This window comes from Papio anubis, chromosome 7 (genome assembly GCF_008728515.1).
Source record: "Papio anubis isolate 15944 chromosome 7, Panubis1.0, whole genome shotgun sequence".
Classification (NCBI taxonomy): Eukaryota; Metazoa; Chordata; class Mammalia; order Primates; family Cercopithecidae; genus Papio; species Papio anubis.
The window spans coordinates 83,196,280-83,222,016 of NC_044982.1; the positions used below are offsets into that span (position 1 = coordinate 83,196,280).

At 39.6% G+C, this 25,737-nt stretch overlaps 1 protein-coding gene across 11 annotated transcripts in view; it reads right to left on the reverse strand.

Annotated features, from left to right (window-relative positions):
* Positions 1–9,662, reverse strand: part of RNF212B (ring finger protein 212B) — a 39,064-nt gene extending 29,402 nt beyond the window's left edge. For 3 of the 11 annotated variants that reach the window (XM_021941018.2, XM_021941024.2, XM_021941017.2), the window contains exons 1-3: positions 6,637–7,234; positions 3,762–3,814; positions 2,693–2,767 (exon numbers count right to left, since the gene is read on the reverse strand). In XM_021941018.2, the coding sequence (XP_021796710.1) occupies positions 2,693–2,767; positions 3,762–3,814; positions 6,637–6,859 (351 nt within the window). In that variant the 5' untranslated portion in view covers positions 6,860–7,234. Of the gene's footprint in view, positions 1–2,692; positions 2,768–3,761; positions 3,815–6,636; positions 7,242–8,966 lie in introns of those variants that run through there. The other 8 variants (XM_021941020.2, XM_031668244.1, XM_009211196.3 and 5 more) reach the window with 7 other exon arrangements.
* Positions 9,663–25,737: the final 16,075 nt, after the last annotated feature.

Genomic DNA, 25,737 nt, shown 5'->3' on the forward strand with positions numbered 1-25,737 from the left:
GTTCAGGCAATTCTGCCTCAGCCTCTTGAGTAGCTGGGAGTACAGACATGTGCCACCATACTTGGCTAATTTTTTATTTTTAGTAGAGAAGGGGTTTCTCCATATTGGCCAGGTTGGTCACGAGCTCCTGACCTCAGGTGATCCGCCTGCCTACGTTGGCCTCCCAAAGTGCTAGGATTACAGGCGTGAGCCACTACGCCCGGCCAACAATTTTTTAAAACACAAACTTCTTTTTACGTATATGATCTTTAACTATTTTTAAGTGAGTTTGTGATCACTCATAACCTTTCATGACTTTTCCACATTATTTTTTAAACTAATAAAGTACAATTTTCAGGTTGGACGTGGTGGCTCACACCTGTAATCCTGGCACTTTGGGAGGCCAAGGTGGGAGGACTGCTTGAGGCCAGGAGTTTGAGAACAGCCTGGGCAATATAGCAAGACTGTCTCTGTTTTTGTGGGGTTTTTTTGTTTTTTTTTTTAAGTACTTTATGGTTTTTAGAATATTTCCATAAACATTGTCTCATTGGATCTTCATAAGAAGTAGGATGAGTATTATTATTTCATATTACATGTGAGGAAGTATGACTGGCTCAAAGAAATAAAGCGATAAGTTAGCAGGCCGAGTTGGTCATTAGATTTCTACACCAACAGTTTTCCCAGTATTATCACTTTACTGTATTTCATATACATTAAAGGATAACTTCAATAGGAAAGATTATTTCATTAATTCTTTCAAAAAGTATTTATTGAATCCTTCTATGTTCCTGGTGCTACGTTAGGAGTCATATAAAATGAATAAGACTGAAATTGCCCCTGCCCCCAGGAGAATTGCTTGAACCCTGGAGGCAGAGGTTTCTGTGAGCTGAGATCTCGCCACCGCACTCCAGCCTGGGCGACAAAAGCAAGACTCCAACTCAAAAAAAAAAAAAAAGAAAGAAAGAAAAGAAAAGAAAACTTACAGATCTACATGAGGTTCTCCGATCCCTCAGAAAGATTATCTTGAGGTGGGAAAAGGATTCAAAACAGGCAGTTTGATCAACTATTAGCACAAAGTGCAGCAGAAGAAATGGCCTTAAGTCATTGTAGAGATTGGAGAACGTAAGAACATAAATACTAAAATTGGAACATAAATAGATATTTAGAGCAACATTCCATCATTCATTCAATGACAACATTTTGAGTGTCCACTACTTATTAAAGACTATTAAAAGAGAACAATAAACAAAACAACCAAATCTGTTTTCATGGAGCTTATATTCCAGTGCAGGATTCAGACAACAATTATATAACATAATGTTAGAGAAAAGAACTATGATGAAAAAAAAGCATGGTAAGGAGTAGAAAATGCTGGGGCTACTATTTGAAATATGAGAGTCACTAAAGGACTGACTGAAGAAGAATGTTTTGAGCAGAAGCCTGAATGAAACAGTCTAGGTACTGGATCAGTTATTCAGCTTCACAAATTAGGAAAACACATTTTTAGACTTTGCTGACTTCACTAAATTGACCCTTCACTACAGTGATGATTAACTGACCCTTTCCATTTCTTTTATCTTGATTGTTTGACCATGTGTAATTGGTCCCATGATCAGGCAGGTTAGGATTCAGACTACATATGATTTCTCTACTGATCATTAACTATGCCTAGGTTTATTTATTAACCAAAGGTCTGCTCTTTCTCTTGTTCCTATGACCTTGTTTACATTTCTCCTTGAGTCTCAGCTGGATTTTAATATACTTATAATGTTAAATATAGTGTATGTCAAATATGATGGCTCAACCCAGCAGCTAAAGACAGCAAGCAGCAAGCCTTAATTCCCCTTACTCTATCTCTAGAGTGAGGATTGAGAGGCAGGACACTGAAAAATAAATCTTCAACCAGAAAATGACTAAGGATCATCTTGAGGTTTAGAAAAGGGGTACTTTCAAAAGAATAAGAAGTAAGAGTATAGAAAGGGAACAGTGATACAAATCTCAAGAAATATGCCACAATAGGAATTCCATGAGGCAGTAGCATGATCTAAGATAACTGGGGAGTAGAAAGAAAAAAATCAAAGTTTTTACAACTAGGGAATTCTCTCAAATGGTTGTCCTGCCTTCTCTCTACCTTCTTCTACATTCCTGTTGCTCCTGACCAAGTCAATTGTATGCCAACATATGACACATCAGGAAAAGACAAATATTTCCTAAAATTCAAGAAACCAGTTATTAACACTAAATGAAGAGTTAAGTATTACTAAAAAGGTTATTGAAAAGTAAGAATGGGAAACAAGAAGTAGTCTCATGATCTTAGTGCTATAAGTTACTGGTTGCGAGTTAAACCATCACACCCATTGTTTGCAGGGCCAGGCCTATATACTCAAAGCAATTTTTAGAAGATGCATCTATCTGCTGAGAAAAATGATAAAGCTCCCTAGAACAACCTTTAGTCTTAGAAATTAATTAATACAACGAGGAAATACAAGGCAAGATGTTAGCTACATAGTGATTTTTACAGCCTATCACAGATTCTGGGTCAATAAAAAGTTAACTGATTGAAATTTGTATCATCAAGGAAGAAAGCAAAGAAAGCAGTTAATTTCCCTCCATTGTGTACAAATGCAGTTTAAAGAAAACCTTTGATAAAGAAATAAGATGCAATTAGAATTTGCCTGGAGAATCAGATTTTCTTCACTTTTGTTTCTCATACCTGAGAGATGTGACTAAAATACTGCAAAGCTGTCTCCACAGGACTTTTGAAAAACATCTTCTCCTGAGGCTTCAGCTATAAAGAGAGCAATACACACTGTGAGAATATCCACAATTGAATAAAATAAAATACTGACTAATATGACAAAGGATGTACCACCTTTTCTAATGTACCTGGCATTATCTCCACTCTGTATAAAAGGGAGATCACCACTGTTCTAGATGTACATTATATGTCCAATTCTCCTTACCTTGTGCATCTGTAACAGTGATCACAAATAATGCTTCCATCTGTTGTTTATATTCTTTTTTTTTTTTCTTTGAGACAGAGTTTTGCTGTTGTCACCCAGGCTGGAGTGCAGTGGTGTGATCTAGGCTCATTGCAACCCTCGCCTCTTGGGTTCAAGTGATTCTTCTGCCTCAGCCTCCTGAGTAGCTGGGATTACAGGTGCCCACCAACACACCCAGCTAATTTTTGTATTTTTAGTAGAGATGGGGGTTTCATCATGTTGGCCAGGCTGGTCTCGAACTTCTGATTTCAGGTGATCTATCCACCTCAGCCTCCCAAAGTGCTGGGATTACAGGTGCGAGCCTCTTCAGCTGGCCTATTATTTACACTCTTTTTACAAATGGCTATTTGCAAGTTTGTTTCTTTGCTTTCTTTTTCTTCTTCTTTTCTTTTTTTTTTTAAGACAGAGTCTTACTCCCAAGCTGGAGTGTAGTGGTGCGATCTTGGCTCACTGCAACTTCCGCCTCCCAGGCTCAAGTGATTCTCGTGCTTCAGCCTCCCAAGTAGCTGGGACTACAGGCCCGCACCACCAAGCCTGGCTAATTTTTTATATTTTAGTAGAGACAGAGTTTTACTATGTTGCCCAGGGTGGTCTCAAATTCCTGAGCTCAGGCGATCCACCCGCCTTGACCTCCCAAAATGCTGGGATTACAGGTGTGAGCCACCACGCCCGGTCTTCTTCTCTTTCTTTTTAAAACAATTCATCATCTGTACTTTGTATATACTTCCTACAGGCCAGAAATGGGATGAGACCATTTGTGGCAGGGGGAGAAAAACTTACATTATCAGAAAGAGCCAGATGCTTGCAGGCAGTTCCACAAACAGCACATTTTTCTGGAAGGAAAAGGGGAAAAAAATGTTTGGCTCTCATGAGCAAGAGGTAAGATTTAAAGACTTAAAGTACATGGCAACAATCTAGTATGCTAGCAATAGAAGAAAAAAAGGGTTCTTACTGAATTTAGAATATCATTGTGTTATAAAAGGACACCAACTTAAGGTCTGTTCTCTAAGTAAGTGTTTCCAAACTAGTATGTTGAGGTATAAGTAGGGCTTTCACACTGTACCTCTACCCATCTCCCTATCTTTTAAAATTTTATTTTATGTTTTTTTTGAGACAGGGTCTCACTCTGTCACCCAGGCTGGAATGCAGTGGCACAATTATGGCTCACTGCAGCCTCAACCTCCCAGGCTCAAGTGATCCTCCTGCTTCAGTCTTCCAGTTAGCTGGGACTACAGGCGTACATCACCACCTCAGCTCATTTTAATTTTGTTATTATCTTTAGAGATGGAGTCTCCATATGTTGCTCAAGCTGGTCTTGAACTCCTGGGCTCAAGTGATCCTCCCACCTTGGCCCCCGCAAAGTGGTAAGTTTATAAGCATGAGCCACCATCCCAGCACCTCCTGCCCCATCTTTTTATAAATTCCCAGTTTTCTTCTGTGGAACAGAAAGGACAATTCTAAACTCCCAGCAGAAGTACTGCAGTACGTTTACAAGAGTAGGGAAAAGTACAAGATACCAAAGATCTTTAAGTTACTCTTTTGTATTCTATTGACCTGACAGCAGGCACACATTGGGTACTGTAAGAAACTCCCCAGTTATGCCTACCTTGTCATCACTTTGCTAATATTTGTTAATCTTGCTTTGAAGCTCTGCTACTCTCATTCCCCAATCAACCCAATCTGAAAGAAGCAAAAATTAAGATTCCTAATCTTTCCCTGTAAAGTGAAATTTTAGTAGTGGGACTGGTCATTGATTAAGACAAATGCCATGTCAGCAGAAAACATCACATGGCATATGCTTTATGGAGACAAACCACTCCAAAGTGAGCTGCTGTTACCATAGTAAACAGCTTTTTACATTAGCGACAACTTTAAAAGGTCATGAGATTTGTACAGAGAAAAAAGCTTCCCCTGAGGCTACTTAACTTGACTGTTCTTTTTCTGGGGACTAAAGGTTTTTCTTTTTCCCAGTCCATATCGTTGCCAGAGTGAGCTAGCAAGTACATAACATTCTTCTCTTAAAACAAAACAAAACAAAACAAAAAATGGCTCACACCTGTAATCCCAGCACTTTAGGAGGCTGAGGCAGGTGGATCACTTGAGGCTGGGAGTTCAAGATCAGCCTGGCCAACATGGTGAAACCCCATCTCTACTAAAAATACAATAGTTAGCCCGGCATCGTGGTGCATGCCTATAATTCCAGCTACTCAAGTGGCTGAGACATGAGAATCCTTGAACCTGGGAAGCAGAGGTTGCAGTGAGCCAAGATTGCACCATTGCATTACAGCCTCGGTGACGAAGTGAGACTGTGTCAAAAACAAAACAAAACAAAAACTTCCACAGGTCTCCATCACCTGCAGGATGAAGTTCAGGCTCTTTAGCCCAGTGCATAGAGCCTTCCATCATCCGACACTCCCTACTTCACTAGCCTCATCTCTCACCACGTCTTACCTTACTGTTTATACTCTAACAATCCCAATTATGTGTAGTCCCCTGCACTATGGTTTTATGATGTAATACGTCTTTGTACATGCTGTTCTCTTAAACTAGAATAAATCTTCCCTGCCTTATCCACTTGGTAAATTCCATTTTATCATTCAAAACTCTATTGAAGCATCACTCCTTCTGTGATGTCTTCTATGATCAAAACACCCTACCCCAAGTCCCTCTTCTAGGGATTTACACACCTTGTAAGTATTGCAGCATGAAAGAAGAGAGCGAGAGAGAGAGAGAGAGAGAGAGAGAGAGAGAAAGAAAGAAGGAAAGAAAGAAAGAAAGAAAGAAAGAAAGAAAGAAAGAAAGAAAGAAAGAAAGAAAGAGAGAGAGAGAAAGAAAGAAAGAAAGAAAGAAGGAAAGAAAGAAGGAAAGAAAGAAAAGAAAGAAAGAAAGAAAAGAAAGAAAGAAAAGAAAGAAAGAAAGAAGGAAGGAAGGAAGGAAGGAAGGAAGGAAGGAAGGAAGGAAAGAAAGAAAGAAAGAAAGAAAGAAAGAAAGAAAGAAAGAAAGAAAGAAAGAAAGAAAGAAAGAAAGAAAGAAAGAAAGAAAAGAAAGAAAGAAAGAAAGAAAACTTAAATTTACGTATCCTTTCTAAGACTTAATAGCAATAAGAACTTGGTCAAATCACTTATCCTCTCTGAGCCAGTCTCTTCATTTGTAAAACGGTTCTACTAATAATTACCACTGGGGCGTGTGGCGCGGCTTACATAAAATTGGTTGACATGAAACTGCTTTTTAAGCTGCAAAGGTATCATCATCATCATTTCTAATCAAATTGATGTCACATACTAGACCACTTCCCCTTTAGAAATGGCTCTTCTATCAGCCAAACTTTCCTCTATTCCCATCCATTATACTTATTCTATCTCTTTTCCCTGAAGAGTCTGATGCCTTGTGGCTTTCCCTGCCAGACTTCAAAACACTAATGAGTACACTCTGGTCCTCAAGTAATAGATTTGCTAAATCATTTGCTAAATAATTTAGCACCATTCTTTATTAATGGATTCCTTCAATTTCTAAAATTGACAGTTTTCTACAGTATCTGTATCACCATTGACCTAATAAGTGATTTTTATCCTAAGACACACATAGAAATGGCTACTGCTTACATCCTTACATGAAAACATTTTTCCCTGAATCTGAAAACAGTTGAATCACTCACCCAGAGTCACACATGTTTTACAGAAAATATGACCGCAGCTGGTGACAAAGAAATGGGCTCCATCTTTTCGGAAGCACTGGTTGCAATGAAACCAATCCATTCTGGAGCAGATAAAGAGAAACAGTAAGAATAGCCTAGGGCATAACATAATTGTAGCTGTTCCAAAATCTATGTAACTATGCTTGCTTAGCTTCTGATAGCTTTTTGGGATGCGGCATATCATTGTGGGTATTCCAGTTGGTTGTGAAGAAGTACATGTACCTATAAAGTGGAAAAAAAGCAGACTGCTTTTTATAACAGCAGACTGTTATAACATTTTATATATAAATGTGGATATATATACATATACATATATATACATATAAACACACATTTAGAAAAGTAATGGACAGTGGTGAGATTTTTTTTTTTGAGTAGCAAGGTTATGAGAGTGTGTGTGTGTGTGTGTGTGTGTGTTTTCCTTTACTTTTTTTCCCCAGGTTTTCTGGATTAATACATGTGCCAATTTGTAATTAGAAAATACAATCCTGGCCAAGCACAGTGGCTCACGCCTGTAATCCCAGCACTTTGGGAGGTCAAGGCAGGTGGATCACCTGAAGTCAAGAGTTTAAGACCAGCCTGGCCAACATGGTGAAACCCCATCTCTACATTTTAAAAATATAAAAATTAGCTGGGCGTGGTGGCAGGTGCCTGTAATCCCAGCTAATCAGGAGGCTGAGGCAGGAGAATCACTTGAACATGGGAGGCAGAGGTTGCAGTGAGCTGAGATCGCGCCATTGCACTCCAGCCTGCAACAGAGCCAGACTCTGTTTCAAAAAAAAAAAAAAAGAAAGAAAAGAAAAGAAAAAAGAAAATACAATCTTAAAAATATAAAAACAAAAAACGAATTATCCATTTCTTTTTTAATTATTTCCTGTGATATGGTGAGAGTAGAGCCAAGAGAAGGTAGTGAACCAGAAAGAGAAGATCACATATTAGCCACTTGGGACACATTTTATCTAAGGAAAATAGGGCTGATAAATGATAGTATGGTCTCAGTTTATATACTTTCCTTCTACTCTATAGAAACTCAGAATCAGGCCAGGTGTGGTGGCTCACGCCTGTAATTCCAACACTTTGGGAGGCCGAGGCACGTGGATCACCTGAGGTCAGATGTTTCAAGACCAGCCTGGCCAACATGGCAAAACCCCGTCTCTACTAAAAATAAAAAAATTAGCTGAGCGTGGTGGTGCACGCCTGTACTCCCAGCTACTTGGGAGGCTGAGACAGGATAATTGCTTGAACCCAGGAGGTTGCAGTGAGCCAAGATCATGCCACTGCACTCCAGCCTGGGTGACAGAGTGAGTCCGTCTCAAAAAAAAGAAACTCAGAATCATAGATCTGAAATGGGCTTTGAAAAATCACTTAAAGTTTTGTTCATTCCCACCATTTTTCAAAAGAGATACCTGATATTCAGCGAAATTAAATGACTTGCCAAAAGTACCATCTTTAATTATTGGTTTCCTGATTCCCTACGTAAAGTTCTTGCTCCCACATTAAATAGCTTTTGTGTTAGACATGGTAACCATATATCCTGTATTTTCTGCCAATACCAATTTCATATACTTTGTTAAATACCTGAGTAAATATGACTTTGTAAGGTTTGTTTTGTGTGTGGGATAATTATTATTATTTTGAGACAGGGTCTGACTCTGTCTCCAGGCTGGAGTGCAGAGGCAGATCAGGGCTCGCTGTAGCCTGGAACTCCTGGGCTCAAGCAATCTTTCCTCCTCAGCCTCTGGAGTAGCTGGGACTACAGGAGCACCACCACGCCTGGCTATTTTTTATCTTTGTTTTTATTTTTCGTAGAGACAAGGCCTCTCTGTGTTAACCAGGCTGGTCTGGAACTCCCGGACTCAAGCGATCCTCCCACCTCGGCCTCCCCAAAGTGCTGGGATTACAGGCGGGAGCCACTGCACCCGGCCTTTTCGTTGGATGTGTGTGTGTGTAACCGCGGAGGGATACAAACTTCGTAAGATTTACGATTAAAAAAAAAAAGTACTGAATAAACAGCTCAACGCAAACGCATCTCACAGTGCCACGAGCTTCGTTGTCCTATTTGTTTGCTCCTAATACACTAACTTTCATCAGTAAGTGAGTCTTAAAAAACCACTGAAAAGGCCCCGTTCTATATGCCCAGGTTTGTTTAAGGGCGGCAACAATGTCATAACCTGAACTGACAAGATGAATCCAACATAAAAAAGGCAGTGAACAGAGTGATTAAGGCGATCCCGAGGGCAAAACTCGCCTGCTTTCCAGAGGCGATGTGGCCTCAGCCGTCTCAAACTTACCAGTTCTTTTTCTGGCTACACTCCCTACCCGCTTGGCCGCTGTGATTCCAGAAGGCCTCAGATCTCAGGAAATCATCCACTTCTCCTCACGAAGAGCTGGAAATGGCGGGAAAATAAACAGCTGGCTTGGCACCGGGTGAGGCAAGAGACTAAGCGCAGCCGGGGTGGTGTGTGAGATGTGGGCGGGGCCTGGCGCTATGCTAAAAGAGTGGACGTGGCTCCGTGGCGTTCACGGGACGTGGGCGGGGCCGGCAGAGGCGTTCACAGGGCGAGGAGCGGCTCGCGGTGGCGGGAGAGGGGTGTAGGAACTTTTCCTAGCAGCCGAGGAAAATTCACCTCGCTTAAAAGATTGGGGCAAACAAACACTATAACCTAATCCCATACATGTTACTGTGGAAACAAAAAAGTGAAAATAAAGCCTAATTAATGTTCCAATAAACGATGAGAACGCAATATAAAATGTGGTCATAAAGTGGGCGAAAACTTTTGCCTAATATTCTAAAATGAAATGAAAATAATGGGTGCTTTGAAAGAATAGCGTAAAATCAGAAATAGGAAAATTTTAAAATGATGTGGACAAAGAACAATGTGATATTAATTGAGAACTAACAAATTTCAGTTAAAAAAATGTCAAACTTGGCCGGGCGCGGTGGCTCACACCTGTAACCCCAGCACTTTGGGAGGCCGAGGCGGGCGGATCACGAGGTCAGGAGATCGAGACCATCTTGGCTAACACGGTGAAACCCCGTCTCTACTAAGAATACAAAAAAAATTAGCCGGGGGAGGTGGTGGGCGCCTGTAGTCCCGGCTACACGGGAGGCTGAGGCAGGAGAATGGCGTGAACCCGGGGGGCGGAGTTTGCAGTGGGCCGAGATCGCACCACTGCACTCCAGCCTGGGCGACAGAGCGAGACTCCATCTCAAAAAAAAAAAAAAAAGAAAAAGAAAAGGTCAAACTTTATTCAGAAAATTTTGGCCAGGAGCAGTGGGTGGCTCACACCTGTAATCCCAGCACCTTGGGAGGCCGAGGCAGGCGGATCACTTGAGGTCAGGAGTTACAAACCAGCCTGGCCAACATGGCGAAACCCCACTTCTACTAAAAATACAAAAATTAGCCGAGTGTGGTGGCACGCACCTGTAATCCCAGCTACTGAGGAGGCTGAGGCAGGAGAATCGTTTGAACCCGGAAGGTGGAGGTTGCAGTGAGCCAAGATCGCCAAGCCACTGCACTCCAGCCTGGGAGACAGAGGAGAGGCCCGCTTAAAAAAAAGAAAAAAAAGCCGGGCTGGCCTGCCTGTAATCCCAGCACTTTAGAGGCTGAGACGGATGGATCACAAGGTCAGGAGATCGAGACCATCCTGGCTAACACGGTGAAACCCCGCCTCTACTAAAAAATACAAAAACTAGGCCGGGTGAGGTGGCGATGCCTGTGGTCCCAGCTACTCCGGAGGCTGAGGGGCAGGAGAATGGCATGAAACCCGGGAGGCTGGAGGCTTGGTGGAGCTGAGATCCGCCACTGCACTTCCAGCCTGGGGCCACAGAGCCAGGACCTGTCTCAAAAAAAAAAAAAAAAAAAAAAAAAATTAGCCGGTGGTGTGGTGGCAGGTGCCTGTAGTCCCAGCTACTTTGGGAGGCTGAGGCAGGTGTATCACTTAATCCCAGGGGGTCGAGGCCGCAGTGAGCTGTGTTCACGCCACTGCACGCCAGCCTGGTTGAGAGAGCAAGACACTGCCTCAAACTAACAAAAAAAACAAAAACAAAAACAAAAAAAAAGAGAGAGAGAGAGAATAAGATTGGCATCAGATGTCTCCACAGAAGCATTCTAGATAGCAATGAAACAACGTTTTCCAGATTTTTACGGAAATTATGATCCAATAAATTTATATTCCCTTATATTGTGTTCAGGTGTAAAGGCCACTGGCAAAAAGCATGCAAATGAGCTTTTCCTGAGGAATCCACTTAGAGTAGTAGTTCTCAAACTTTTTGGTTGCAGGCTTCCTTTACAAAATTATTGAAGACCCTCCAAAGAGCTTTTGTTAATGTAAATTGCATCTACCAATATTTACCAGATTAGCAATTAAAAGAGAATTTTTAAAATATTTATTAATTCATTTGAAAACAATAATAAACCCATTAAATGTATGTTTGTTTGTTTGTTTGTTGTTGTTTTTTGAGATGGAGTCTCACTCTGTCGCCCGGGCTGGAGTGCAGTAGCGCCCATCTCGGCTCACTGCAACCTCCGCCTGCTGTGTTCAAGCGATTCTCCCGTCTCAGCCTCCGGATTAACTGGGATTACAGGCACCTGCCATTAGGCCCAGCTACTTTTCTGTATTTTTAATAGAGACGGGGTTTCACCGTGTTGGCCAGGCTGCTCTGGAATTCCTGACATCGTGATCCACCCGCCTCGGCCTCCCAAAGTGCTGGGATTGCAGGTGTGAGCCACCACGCCCGGCCACGATGTTAATATAAATAATCTATGGAAAATGTATTTTCCAAAACAAGAAAAATTTAGTGAAAAGAGTGGCATTGTTTTTACATTTTTGTAATCTCTTACTATGTAGCTAAATAGAAAGCTGGTGGAGTCCTATATTTGCTTCTGCTTTAACTTTTGCAGTACGCTGTTTTGGTTGGAGTATGTGAAGAACATTTGGATTCACTCAAATATGTAGGGAAAGAGAATGGTATTTAAATGGCCTTTTCAGATAATTGTGAACATTTCTCTTTGATATCACATCAAAATTCAGGAAGTCTGAGTTAAAAGTTGATTGCAAAGTGGGATCTGAAACCATATCAATGAACTTTTTATAGCCTGTTACATTAAAATGAGTTGGTCTGTTTTGCACTTTAAATGGATCTTTTGCCCATGCACGATTTTGTAACATCATACATTTAGACCAAACTAGTCATCTGAAAAATTTTGGTTCACTGAGTTATACACATTGGTGCATTTTGTTATAGAAGATTAAATATTGACACCATTCATTATACAATATAAAAAATCACTTTTGTTAATATCACTACCTATCTCATCAGGTGAGTATTTGAGTCTTGGGAAGCTGTCAAGCTCACAATTGCAGGTATAAGTTTTCCAAAATTCTAATTTTTATCTGAAACCTTGAATGTTATCATTGGCAACAAATACTGTCACTGGTTTTCCTTGAAGTGACAGGGCCATTTTGTTTTTTTTTGAGAAAATGCCTACCAAATACCCAAGTGTGAATAGTTTGTATGTTAGATGTTCTTTCAAGTAAAAACAATATTCCATGAACAAAGTGATTAGCTCAGGTTACAAATCAAACTATTCCATAAATACTTTTCTTAAATATAATAGTTTTTAAGAGATGGGTGTCTCCCTCTGCTGCCTAGGCTAGAGTTTAGTGGCACAATCATAACCTGCTACAGCCTAGAATTCCTGAACTCAAGGGATCCTTCTGCCTCAGCCTCCTCTACGTTTCCCGGCTATTTTTTTTTTTTTTTCCCAGACGGAGTATTGCTCTGTCACCCAGGCTGGAGGGCAATGGCGCCATCTTGGCTCACTGCAATCTCCACCCCCTGGGTTCCAGCAGTTCTCCTGCGTCAGCCTCCCAAGTAGCTGGGATTACAGGCATTCGCCGCTACACCTGGCTAATCTTTGTATGCTTAGTAGAGATGGGGTTTCACCATGTTGGCCAGGCTGGTCTTGAACTCTTGATCTCGTGATCCACCTGCCTCGGCCTCCCAAAGTGCTGGGATTACAGGCATGAGCCACCACACCCAGCCCTAATTTTTTATATTTTTTTAAGAGACAAGTTCTCACTATGTTGCCCAGGCTGGTCTCAAATTCCTGACCGGTCTCAAATTCCTAACCTCAAATGATCTTCCTGCCTCAGCCTTCCCAGTAGCTGGGATTACAGGTATGTGGCATCATGCTTGAGTAATCTTAATTCTACTTAAATAAAAGTTTTCATTTGAAAATATTTTAATGCCATGTGGAGTGGGGTGTTAGCCCCATCCAATATTAAAATATATTATAAAACATCTGTAATTTAAAGTGTGGTATTGGTGCATAAACATGTAGACCAATGAAACAGAATCAAGTCTAGAAATAGAACCAAGTACGTTAATAAATTTTAATTGGTGAGTGTGCATGGGGAATTGAATTTTTATATACATAGAATTGTGACAACTGAATAGCCATTTGAAAAAATATAAAATTGAGTCTGTTTCTCATACTGTTTACCAGGATAAATTTCAAATGGATCAGAAATCTAAACAGACAAGTACCAGACGAAAATATGAGTAAATACTCTTATAACCTAGATGTGCAGGAAATCTTCCTAGGATCCAAAAATCTAGAAGAAAGAAAAGAAAGGATTGACAAATTTGACTAAGTAATTTAAAAAAACTTTTTGCATGTACACACACACACACATACAGGAAAAGTAAAGCACAAAGTGACAAATTACAAAAAAATCAACTTAAATTATAAAGGGCTAATAGCTTTTTTTTTTTTTTTTTTTTTCCCGAGACGGAGTCTTGCTCTGTCACCCAGGCTGGAGTGCAGTGGCATGATCTTGGCTCACTACAAGCTCTGCCCTCAGGGTTCATGCCATTCTCCTGCCTCAGCCTCCCAAGCAGCTGGGACTACAGGCACCCGCCACCATGCCCAGCTAATTTTTTGTATTTTTAGTAGAGACAGGGTTTCACCATGTTAGCCAGGATGGTCTCGATCTCCTGACCTCATGATCTCCCCACCTCAGCCTCCCAAAGTGCTGGGATTACAGGCGTGAGCCACTGCGCCTGGCCGGGCTAGTAGCTTTAATATACAAAGAGCTTTTTAAAAAAGAAAACCAACAACTTAATAGAAATTTGAACAGTTGAAGAAAAAAAAAGAGACCAACAGTTTTCCTAGAAAATATCTTGGTTTTGAGTGTTCTGGGCTTTTTGGGTGTGCTTTCTTAAACATGGTATATATGGCTGGAGTGCAAGTACAGTGGTACTATCTCGGCTCACTGCAGCCTCTGCCTCCCAGGTTCAAGCAATTCTCCTGCCTTCGCCTCCTGAGTAGCTGGGACTATTGGCATGCACCACCAGGCCTGGCTAATTTTTGTATTTTGGTAGAGACAGGGTTTCACTGTGTTGACCAGGCTGGTCTCGAACTCCTGACCTCAGGTGATCTGCCCACCTTGGCTTCCCAAAGTGCTGGGATTACAGGCATGAGCCACCATGCCCAGCCTACTCATTTTTAATTGGGTTGTTTATTTTATTACTGTTGAGTTTTGAGAATTCTTTTTTTTTTTTTTTTTTGAGATAGGGTCTCACTCTGTTGCCCAGGCTGAAGTGTAGTGTCATGATTATGGCTCACTGCAGCCTCAACCTCCCAGGCTCAAATGATTCCCCCAACCTCAGCCTCCCGAGTAGCTGGGACTAAAAGCACACACCACCACATCCGGCTAATTTTTCTTTTTCTTTTTTTTTTGATAGAGATAGGGTTTCACCATGTTGTCCAGGCTGGTCTCAAACTCCTGGGCTCAACTGATCCTCCCACCTCAGCCTCCTAAAGTGCTGGGATTACAGGCATGAGCCACCAAACCCAGACAAAATTTTCTTTTCTTTAAATATTATTATCTTCTACTCTGAAAGGAAAATGGGGTACCTCTGGAAATTTTCTTCAAAAATTCTAGAAATGTAGATTTGTGATTTTGATTTTACATTTAGGTATATTATTCATTTGAGTTAATTTTCTATGTGGTGTGAGGTATGGATTAAAATTTGCATGTGTGTATGTGCGTGTGTTTTTCATGTGGATATCCAATTGTTTCAGCATCATTTTTTTTAAAGATTAACTTCTCTCAACTAAATTGCCTTTGTCAAAAATTGATTGCCCAGAGAAAATAATTCCATTTGTGAGAGCATCCAGAATAATAAAATATTTAGGAATAAATTTAATCAAGGAGAGGCACAAGACTTGTTTGTACATAGAACACTACTTAATATTGTTTACAATAGCATCCCAAGCTATATACAGATTCAATGTCATCCCTATCAAAATTCCAACTGTTTTTTTCAGAAATTGAAAAATCCATCCTAAAATTCATATAAAATTTCAAAGAACTTAGAATAGTCAAAACAATCTTAAAAAGGAACAAATGTGGAAGACTCATATTTCCCAATTTCAAAACTTACTACAAAGTGACTGTAATCCAAACAGTGTGTTTCTAGCATAAGGATTGACATATATAGACCAATGGAATAGAACTGAGAATCCAGAAATAAACCCTCACATCTATGGTCAGATGATTTTTGACAAGGGTGTCAAGACCATTGAATAGGGGAAAGAGCAGTCTCTGCAACAAACAGTGCTGGGAAATCTATGTCCATATGCAAAAGAATAAAGTTGAATCCTTAACTTACACCATATACAAAAATTAACTCAAAGGCCGGGCGCGGTGGCTCAAGCCTGTAATCCCAGCACTTTGGGAGGCCGAGACGGGCGGATCACGAGGTCAGGAGTTCGAGACCATCCTGGCTAACACGGTGAAACCCCGTCTCTACTAAAAAATACAGAAAACTAGCCGGGCGAGGTGGCGGGCGTCTGTAGTCCCAGCTACTCGGGAGGCTGAGGCAGGAGAATGGCGGCGTGAACCCGGGAGGCGGAGCTTGCAGTGAGCTGAGATCCGGCCACTGCACTCCAGCCTGGGCGACAGAGCGAGACTCTGTCTCAAAAAAAAAAAAAAAAAAAAAAATTAACTCAAAATGGATCAAAGACCTAAATGTGTAGGTGAAAACCATAAAACTCTTAGAAGAAAATATAGGGGAAAATCTTCATGACCTTGTATTTGGCAATGTTTTTTTAAATACAAAAATAGCACAGGCAACAAAAGAAAAATAAATAAAAGGGACTTAGTTAAAATTAAAAGCTTTTGTGCAACAAAGGACACTATCAAGAAAGTGAAAGGCAACCCACAGAATGGGAGAAAATATTAGTAAATCATATATCTGATAAGGGTTGAATATTCAAAATATAAAAAGAACTACAACTCTCTCTCTCTTCCTTTTTCCACCATTGTGGTGTGTATTCGACTTCGCTTCTTCGCCATGTCTTCTCACAAGACTTTCAGTATTAAGCAATTCCTTACCAAGAAACAAAAGCAAAATCATCCCATTCCCCAGTGGATTTGGATGAAAACTGATTATAAAATCAGGTACAACTTTAAAAGGAGACATTGGAGAAGATTCAAGCTGGATCCATAAGGAATTGCACACGAGATGGCACACATATTTATGCAGTATCAGGGTCATAACCATCTTACTATATCAAGCTAAAAATGTCACCACTGTCTGGACAATTGGGCATGTTTTATTGGGAATATATTTTTTCTGTTTGTTTATTTGCTGTGGGCTAGTAGACTGGGTTCAGTAATAAATATGTAAGACCTTTTGTTTAAAAAAAAGAATAACTCAACAACAAAAATGTCAAACAACTCAATTAAAAACAGGCAAAATATTTGAATAGGTATTTCTACAAAGAAGATATATAAGTGTCCAGCAGACACATGAAAAGATGCTCAGTATCATTAGTCATAGGGGAAATGCAAATTAAAACCACAGTGAAATATCATTTCACACGTGGTGGGATGGCTATAATTTTCTAAATGAAAATATGTGTTAGGAGGATATGGAGAAATCAGAACCCTTGTACATTGCTGATGGGAATGTACAATGATGCCCCTGCTTTGGAAAACAATTTGGTGGTTCCTCAAAAAGTGAAAAATAGAACTATCCTGCCATGTGACCCAGCAATTCCATTCCTAGGTGTATACAGAATAATTTAAGACAGGGTCTCAAACAGATATGTATACACCAATATTTATAGCAGCATTACTCACAATAACCAAAAGATAGAAACAACCCAAATGTCCATTAGTAGATGAATGGATAAGCAATGTGTTATATATACATGTATATACCACATATATATACACACAACATATATATGTATGATGGAATATTATTCAGTCATAAAGGAAATAAAGTTTTGACACATGCTACAACATGGATGAACCTTGAAAAAATTATGCTAAGTGAAATAAACCAGACACAAAAAGAGAAATATTGTATAATCTCACTGAAATATCTAGAACAGTCAGATTTATACAGACAGAAAGTAGATTAGAGGTTAGCAGGAACTTGGGGAATGAGAGATAGGAAGTAATTGCTTAATGGGTGCAGAGTCTCTGTTAGTGGTTATGAAAAATTATGGAAGTAGAGGTGATGATTGTACAACATTGTGAATGTACCAATTGCTACTGAATTGCACACTAACAATGGCTAAAATGGCAAATTTTATGTTATATATATTTTACCGAAATAAAAAGGAAAACCAGTTGTCTATTACATATCCAAGCCCATTTCTGCATGCTCTATTCTGTTCCACTGATCGATTTGTCTGTCTTGATGCCAGCACCATACTGTCACTACTGTAGCCTTATGATAAGTCTTGAAATGAGGTAGTCTTGATCCTCTAACTTTGTTCTCTTTTCTTTCTTCTTCTTCTTGTGATTTTTTTGTTTTTTTTTTTGGTTTTTTTTTTTTTTTGAGAGAGTCTTGCTCTATCACCCAGGCTGGAGTGCATTAATGTGATCACAACTCACTGCAACCTGGAAGTCCTGGGCTCAAATGATCCTCCCTGCTTATCCTCCCAAGTAGTTAGGACTACAGATACATGCCACCACACCTGTGAGGTTTTTTTGTTGGTTTTTTTTTTTGGTAGAGACAGGGTTTTACTATGTGGTCCAGGCTGGCCTCAAACTCGTGGCCTCAAGTTATTTTCCTGCCTTGGCTTCCCAAGGCTCTGGGATTACAGCTGTGATCCACTGCACCTGGCCAGCCTGTTCTTCTTTTTCAGAGTTGCTTTGACTGTTCTAACTCATTTGCATTTCCAAGTGAATTTTATTATCAGATAAACGATTTCTAAAAGGAGTCTGATGAGTTGTTGTTGTGGTTTTTTGTTTGTTTGTTTGTTTTTTTGTTTAGACAGAGTTTCGTTCTTGTCGCCCAGGCTGGAGTGCAATGGCACGATCTCAGCTCACCTCAATCTCCACCCCCTGGGTTCAAGCGATTCTCCTGCCTCAGCTTCCTGAGTAGCTGGGATTACAGGCACGCGCTACCACACCAGGCTAATTTTGTATTTTTAGTAGAGACGGGGTTTCTCCATGTTGAGCAGGCTGGTCTGGAATTCCTGACTTCAGGTGATCCGCCTGCCTCGGCCTCCCAAAGTGCTGGGATTACAGGCTTGAGCCACCATGCCTGGAATTTCCTGATGAGATTTTTTAAAAACTTTTATATTTTTAGAACTTTTTATTGACCAGGTGTGGTGGCTCAAGCCTGTAATCCCAGCACTTTGAGGGGCTGAGGTGGGTGAATCACTTAAGTCCAGGAGTTTGAGACCAGCCTGGCCAATGTAGTAAAATCCTGTCTCTACAAAAAATACAAAATTAGCCAGGCATGCTGATGCGTGCCTGTAGTCCCAGCTACTAGGGAGGTTGAGGTAGGAGAATCTCTTGAACCTGCAGGTTGAGGCTGCAGTGAGCGGTGATTGCACCACTGCCTCCAGCCTGGGTGACAGGGCGAGACCTAGTCTCAAAACAAACAAAAAAACACTTTTTGTTTGATTGAACATATATTCAATGTATATTGATATTTAATGTATATTCAATGTATATTGATGTATAATATACATACGGAAGTATGCCTATTTCTTACAAATATAGCTTACTGAATTTCCACAAACTCAACACACCCATGTAATCAGCCACCCTGATCAGAAATCATAACATTCCCAACACCCAGAAAACCCCTGTGCCTGCTTCCATACACCATCTACCCTAAAGGCAACCACTGTCCTGCTTTCTAATACTATAAATTGTAAATTTTTGTTTTAAAATAATTACAGAGAGAAGGTGCTTTGAGCACAAACTCCCCTTCTCCATTCCCTGATCAACAAATAAAGTTTCTACTCTGGTTTACAAAAAGAAAAAAAAAGAATAAAATAAAATAGCTGTAGATTCATAGGAAATTGCCAAAAGTAGTGTAGAAAAGTTCCATCTACCCTTGACTCATTTATTTCCCCAGTGATAACTTCTTATATAACTATAATACAATATCAAAACCAATAAATTGACATTGGTACCATCCACAGACATCATGACATTATTCAGATTTCATTAGTCTTACATACGCTCATTTGTGTGTGTGTTCACAATTTTATCACATGTGAAGATTTGTGAAGCCACCACTACAATCAAGAAACAGGTTGAAGGGCAGGGTGTGATGGTTCATGTCTGTAATTCTAGCAATTTGAGAGGCCAAAGCCGGAGGATTACTTGAGCTCAGGAGTTTAAGACCAGCCTGAGCAACACAGGAGACCTCCTATCTATTAAAAAGAAGGAGAAGGAGAAGGAGAAGGAGAAGAAGAAAGGAAGGAAAGGAAAGAAAAAAAAAGAGGAAAGATAAGGAGAGGAGAGGGGAAGGGAGGGGAGGGGAGGGGAGGGGAGGGGAAGGGAGGGGAAACTGGTCCAGCACCAAAAAGATGGCACAAGGCATCTTTTCCCATTCTTTATCCATTCATCTGTTGATGGACACTTAAGTTGCTTCCAAGTCTTGGCTATTGTGAACAGTGCTGCAACACACAAGGGAGTGCAGATATCTCTTTGATATACTGATTTCCTTTCTTTTGGGTATATACCCAGTAGTGGGATTGCTGGATCATGTGGTAGCTCTATTTTTAGTTTTTTGAGGAATCCCCAAACTGTTCTCCATAGTGGTTGTACTAATTTACATTCCCACCAACAGTGTACAAATGTTTTCTTTTCTCCACATCCTCACCAGCACTTGTTATTGCCTGACTTTTGAATAAAAGCCACTTTAACTGGGGTGAGATGATATCTTATTGTAGGTTTTTTTTGGGGGGGGACATCAAGGTGTCTTAATCTGATCACTGTAGTTTTGATTTGCATTTATGTGATCAATGATGTTGAGCACCTTTTTATATGTCTGTTTGCCATTTGTATGTCTTCTTTTGAGAAATGTCTATTCAAATCTTTTGCCCATTAAAAAATCAGATTATTAGATTTTTTCCTATACAGTTGTTTGAGCTCCTTATATAGTCTGGTTATTAATCCCTTGTCAGATGGAAAGTTTGCAAATATTTTTCTCTCATTCTGTGGATTGTCTCTTCACTTTGTTGATTGTTTCCTTTGCTGTGCAGAAGCTTTTTAACTTGATGTGATCCCATTTGTCCATTTTTGTTTTGGTTGCCTGAGCTTGTGGGGTATTACTCAAGAAATTTTTGCCCAGACCAGTGTCCTGGAAAGTTTCCCCAATGTTTTCTTGTAGTGGTTTCATAATTTGAGGTCTTAGATTTAATTCCTTAATTCATTTTGATTTGACTTTTGCATATGAGCAAGAGATAGTGGTTTGGTTTCATTCTTCTGCATACGGACATCAAGTTTTCCCAGCACTATTTGCTGAAGAGACTGTCTTTTCCCCAGTGTACGTTGTTCGCATCCTTGCCCAAAATGAGTTCACTGTTGGTGTGTGGATTTGTTTCTGGGTTCTCTAGTTTGTTCCATTGGTCTGTGTGTCTGGTTTTATGCTAGTAGCATGCTGTTTTGGTTACTATAGCTCTGTAGCATAATTTGGAGTCAAATAATATGATTCCTCCCTTTTTGTTCTTTTTGCTCAGGATAGCTTTGGCTATTCTGGGTCTTTTGTTGTTTCATATAAATTTTAGGATAGTTTTTTTTTTGTCTTTTGACATTCCACATTTGTGAAGAATGTCATTGGTATTTTGATAAGAATTGCATTGAATCTGTAGATTATTTTGGGTAGCATGGACATTTTAACAATATTGATTCTTCCAATCTGTGAACATGAAATATATTTCCTTGGCGTGTGTGTGTGTTCTCTTCGATTTCTTTCATCAATATTTTATAGTTTTCATTGTAGAGATCTTTTACTTCTTTGGTTAATTCCTCGGTAATTAATTTTATTTGTGGCTGTTGTAAATAAGATTACTTTTTTATTTCTCTTTCAGATTATTCACTGTTGGCATATAAAAATGTTACTGGTTTTTGTATGTTGATTTTGTATCCTGCAAGTTTACTGGATTTTTAAAAATCAATTCTAATAGTTTTTGGTGGAGTCTTTAGGTTTTTCCAAATATAAAATTATAACATCTGCAAACAAGGATAATTTGACCTTTTCCTTTCCAATTTGGATTCCCTTTATTTCTTTCTCTTGTCTGATTACTCTAGCTAAGACTTCCAGCAGTATGTTGAATAACAGTTGTGAAAATGGGCATTCTTATCACGTTCCAGATCGAAAAGCAAAGGCTGTCAGTTTTTCTCCATTCAGTATAATATTAGCTGTGTGTCTGTCATACGTGGCTTTTATTATATTGATGTACATTCTTCTATACCCAGTTTTTTAAGGATTTTTTTTTTGTCATGAAGGGACATTGAACTTTATCAAATGGTATTTCAGCATCAATTGAAATGATCATATGGTTTGTCCTTCGTTCTGTTAATATGATGTATAACATATATTGATTTGCATATCTGAACCGTCCTTGCATCCCTGAGATAAATCTCACTTGATCATGATGAACAATCTTTTCTTTTCTTTTCCTTTTTTTTTTTTTTTGAGACAGAGTTTCACGCTTGTTGCCCAAGCTAGAGTGCAATGGTGTGATTTCGGCTCACTGCAACCTTTGCCTCCCAGGTTCAAGCCATTCTCCTGCCTCAACCTCCCGAGTAGCTAGGATTACAGGCACGTGCCACCACGCCTGGCTAATTTTTTGTATTTTTAGTAGAAACGGGGGTTCACCATGTTAGCCAGGCTGGTCTCGAACTCCTGATCTCAGGTGATCCGCCTACCTCGGCCTCCCAAAATGCTGGGATTACAGGTGTGAGCCACCACACCCAGCTGATGAACAATCTTTTTAATGTATTGTTGAATTTGGTTTACTAGCATTTTCTTAAGGATTTTTGCATCAATATTCCTCAGAGATATTGGCCTGTAGTTTTCTTTTTTTGATGTTTCTTTGTCTAGTTTTGGTACAGGGGTAATACTGGCCTCATAGAATGAGTTTGGAAGTATTCTCTCCTCCTCTACTTTTCAGAACAGTTTGAATAGGATTGGTAGTAGTTCTTTAAATGTTTGGTAGAATTCAGCAATGAAGCCATCGGGTCTTGGACTTTTCTTTATTGAGAGACTTTTTATTGTGACTTCTACCGTGTTACTTGTTATTTTTCTGTTTAGGTTTTGGTTTTTCTTCATGGTTCAATCTTGGTAGGTTGTATATGCCTAAAAATTTATCCATTTCTTCTAGATTTTCCAATTTATTGACATATAGTTGTTCATAGTAGCCACTAATAATCCTTTGAATTCCTGTGGTATCAGTTATGTCTCCTTTTTCTTCTCTGATTTTATTTATTTGGGTCTTCTCTTTTTTTTTCTTATTCAGTCTGGCTAAATGTTTATCAATTTTGTTAATCTTTTCAAAAGAACTTTTTTTTGTTTCATTGACCTTTTGTGTTGTTTTCTTCATGTCAAATTCATTTATTTCTGCTCTGATCCATATTTTTGCTTTCTTCTCCTAATTTTGGGTTTGATTTGCTCTTGCTTTTCTAATTCTTTAAGATGCATGATTAGGTTATTTGTTTGAAGTTTTTCTTCCTTTCTGATGTAGGCACTTATACATTTCCCTCTTAATACTGCTTTCACTATATCCCATAGAGTTTGGTATGTTGTGTTTCCATTATCACTTGTTTCAAGACATTTTTCAGTGTCCTTCCTAATATCTTCATTGGCCCACTGTTCATTCAGAAGCATACTGTTTAATTTCCATGTGTTTGTATACTTTCCAAAATTCCTCTTGTTAGTGATTTGTAGTTTTATTCCATTGTGGTCAGAGAAGATGCCTGAATGTTTTTTGAATGTTTTCAGATTTGTTTGGTGACATAACATATCGTCTATCCTTAAGAATCATCCATGTGTTAAAAAGAAGAATGTGTATTCTACAGCTGTTGGATAAAATGTTTTGTAAATGTTTATTAGGTTCACTTGCTCAGTATTGCAGATTAAGTCCGATGTTTGTTGATTTTCTGCCTGGGAGATCTGTCCAATGCTAAAAATGGAGTGTTGAAATCTCCAGCTATTACCGTATTGGAGTCCATCTCTCTCTTTAGCTCTAATAATATTTGCTTTATATATCTGGGTACTCCAGCATTGGTTACATTTATACTTACAATTGTTATACTCTCATGCTGAATTGACCTCTTTATCATTACAGAATGAGCTTCTTTGTCTCTTCTTACAGTTTTTGTCTTGAAATCTATAAGTAAAGCTATCTTGCTCTTTTTTGGTTTCCATTGTCATGGCATATCTTTTTACATCTCTTTATTTTCAATCTATGGGTATCTTTCTAAGTGAAGCATGTTTCTTTTTTTTTTTTCTATTTTTAGTAGAGACGGGGTTTCACCATGCTGGCCAGGCTGGTCTCAAACTCCTAACCTCAAGTGATCCGCCCACCTCAGCTTCCCAAAGTGTTGGGATTACAGGCGTGAGCCACTGCGCCTGCCCTGAAGCGTATTTCTTGTAGGTGACAGATCAATGCGTCTTGTTTTTTCATCCATTCAGCCACTTTTGATTGGAGAGTTTAGTCCATTTGCACTCAATGTTATTATTGATAAATAGCAACTTACTCCTGCTATTGTATTTGTTTTCTGGTTGTTTTGCAGTCTTCTCTTCCTTTATTCCTTTCTTCCTCTCTTCCTTTTAGTGAAGTGATTTTCTCTGGTGGTATGCTTTAATTTCTTGCTTTTATTTGTTGTGTATTTGTTTTGTTTTGTTTTTTGAGGCAGTCTCACTATGTTGCCTGGGCTGGAATGCAGTGGTGTGATCTCAGCTCACAGCAACCTCCATCCCCTGGGTTCCAATAATTCTTGTGTCTCAGCCTCCCAAGTAGCTGGAACTATAGGTGTGCACTACCAGACCCAGCTAACTTTTGTATTTTTAGTAAAGATGGGATTTTGCCATGCTAGCCAGGCTGGTCTTGAACTCTTGGCCTCAAGCAATCCACCCACCTCGATCTCCCAAAGTGCTGAGATTACAGGCATAAGCCACCGTGCCTGGCCTTGTTGTATGGTTTTTGTTTTTGTTTTTCCTGAGACGGAGTTTTGCTCTTGTTGCCCAGGCTGGAGTACAATGGTGCCTTCTGGGCTCACTGCAACCTCTGCCTCCCAGGTTCAAGGGATACTCCTGCCTCAGCCTCTGGAGTAGCTGGGATTACAGGCATGTGCCACCATGTCTGGCTAATTTTTGTATTTTTGGTAGCGATGGAGTTTCACTATTTTGGCTAGGCTAGTCTCAAACTCCTGACCTCAAGTGATCTGCCTGCCTTGGCCTCCCAAAATGCTGGGATTACAGGTGTGAGCCACTGTGCCCAGCCCCTTGTTGTGTGTTTTTTTGATTTGAGGTTATCACGAGGCTTGCAAATACTATCTTAGAACCCGTTATTTTAAACTGATGACAACACTAATTGCATATACAAACAAACAAACTAAAAGAAATCTAATAAAGGCTGGCTCATGTCTGTAATCCCAGCACTTTGGGAGACTGAGGCAGGCAGATCACCTGAGGTTGGGAGTTTGAGACCAGCCTGACCAACATCTCTACTAAAAATACAAAAACTAACTGGGCGTGGTGGTGCACGCCTGTCATCCCAGCTACTTGGGAGGCTAAGGCACGAGAATCACTTGAACCCAGGTGGCAGAGGTTGCAGTGAGCCAAGATCATGCCACTGCACTCCAGTCTGGGTGACAGAGTGAGACTCTGTCTCAAAAAAAAAAAAGAAAAAAAAAAGGAGAAGGAGAAGGAGAGCTCTACACTTTAACTTCATTCCTCTGCTTTTAAACGTTTTGTTATTTCTCTTTATGTTTTATTGTACTGTCTATGTCTTGAAAAGTTGTTGTTGTTTTTTATTAGTTCGTCATTTAGTCTTTCTACTTAAGACAAGAGTAGAAATTACCACCATTACAGTGTTACACTATTCTGTGGTTTTCTGGGTACTTACTATTACCGGTGAGTTTTGTACCTTCTGATGATTTCTTCTTGCTCATTAGCATCCTTTTCTTTCAGATCGAAGAACTCCCTTTAGCATTTCTTGTAGGACAGGTCTGGTGTTAATGAAATCCCTCAGCTTTTGTTTGTCTGGGAAGGCCTTTATTTCTCCTTCATGTTTGAAGGATATTTCACTGAATATATTATTCTAAGGTAAAAGTTTTTTTCTTTCAGCATTTTAAATATGCCATCCCACTCTCTCAAGGCTTGTAAGTCTCCACTGAAAAGTCTGCTGCCAGACATATTGGTGCTCTATTGTATGTTATTTGTTTCTTTTCTCCTAGTACTTTTAGAATCCTTTTTTTTTTTAAATCCTTGACCTTTAGGAGTTTGATTATTAAATACCCTGAGGTACTCTTCTTTGGGTTAAATCTGTTTCGTGTTCTATAACTTTCTTGTATTTGAATGTTGATATCTTTCTCTAGGTTTAGGAACTTCTCTGATATAATCCCTTTGAATAAACTTTCCACCCCTAGCTCTTTCTCTACCTCCTTTTTAAGGCCAATAACTCAGATTTGCCCTTTTGAGACTATTTTCTAGACCTTGTAGGTGTGTTTTATTGTTTTTTATTCTTTTTTCTTTTGTCTCCTCTGGTTCTGTATTTTCTT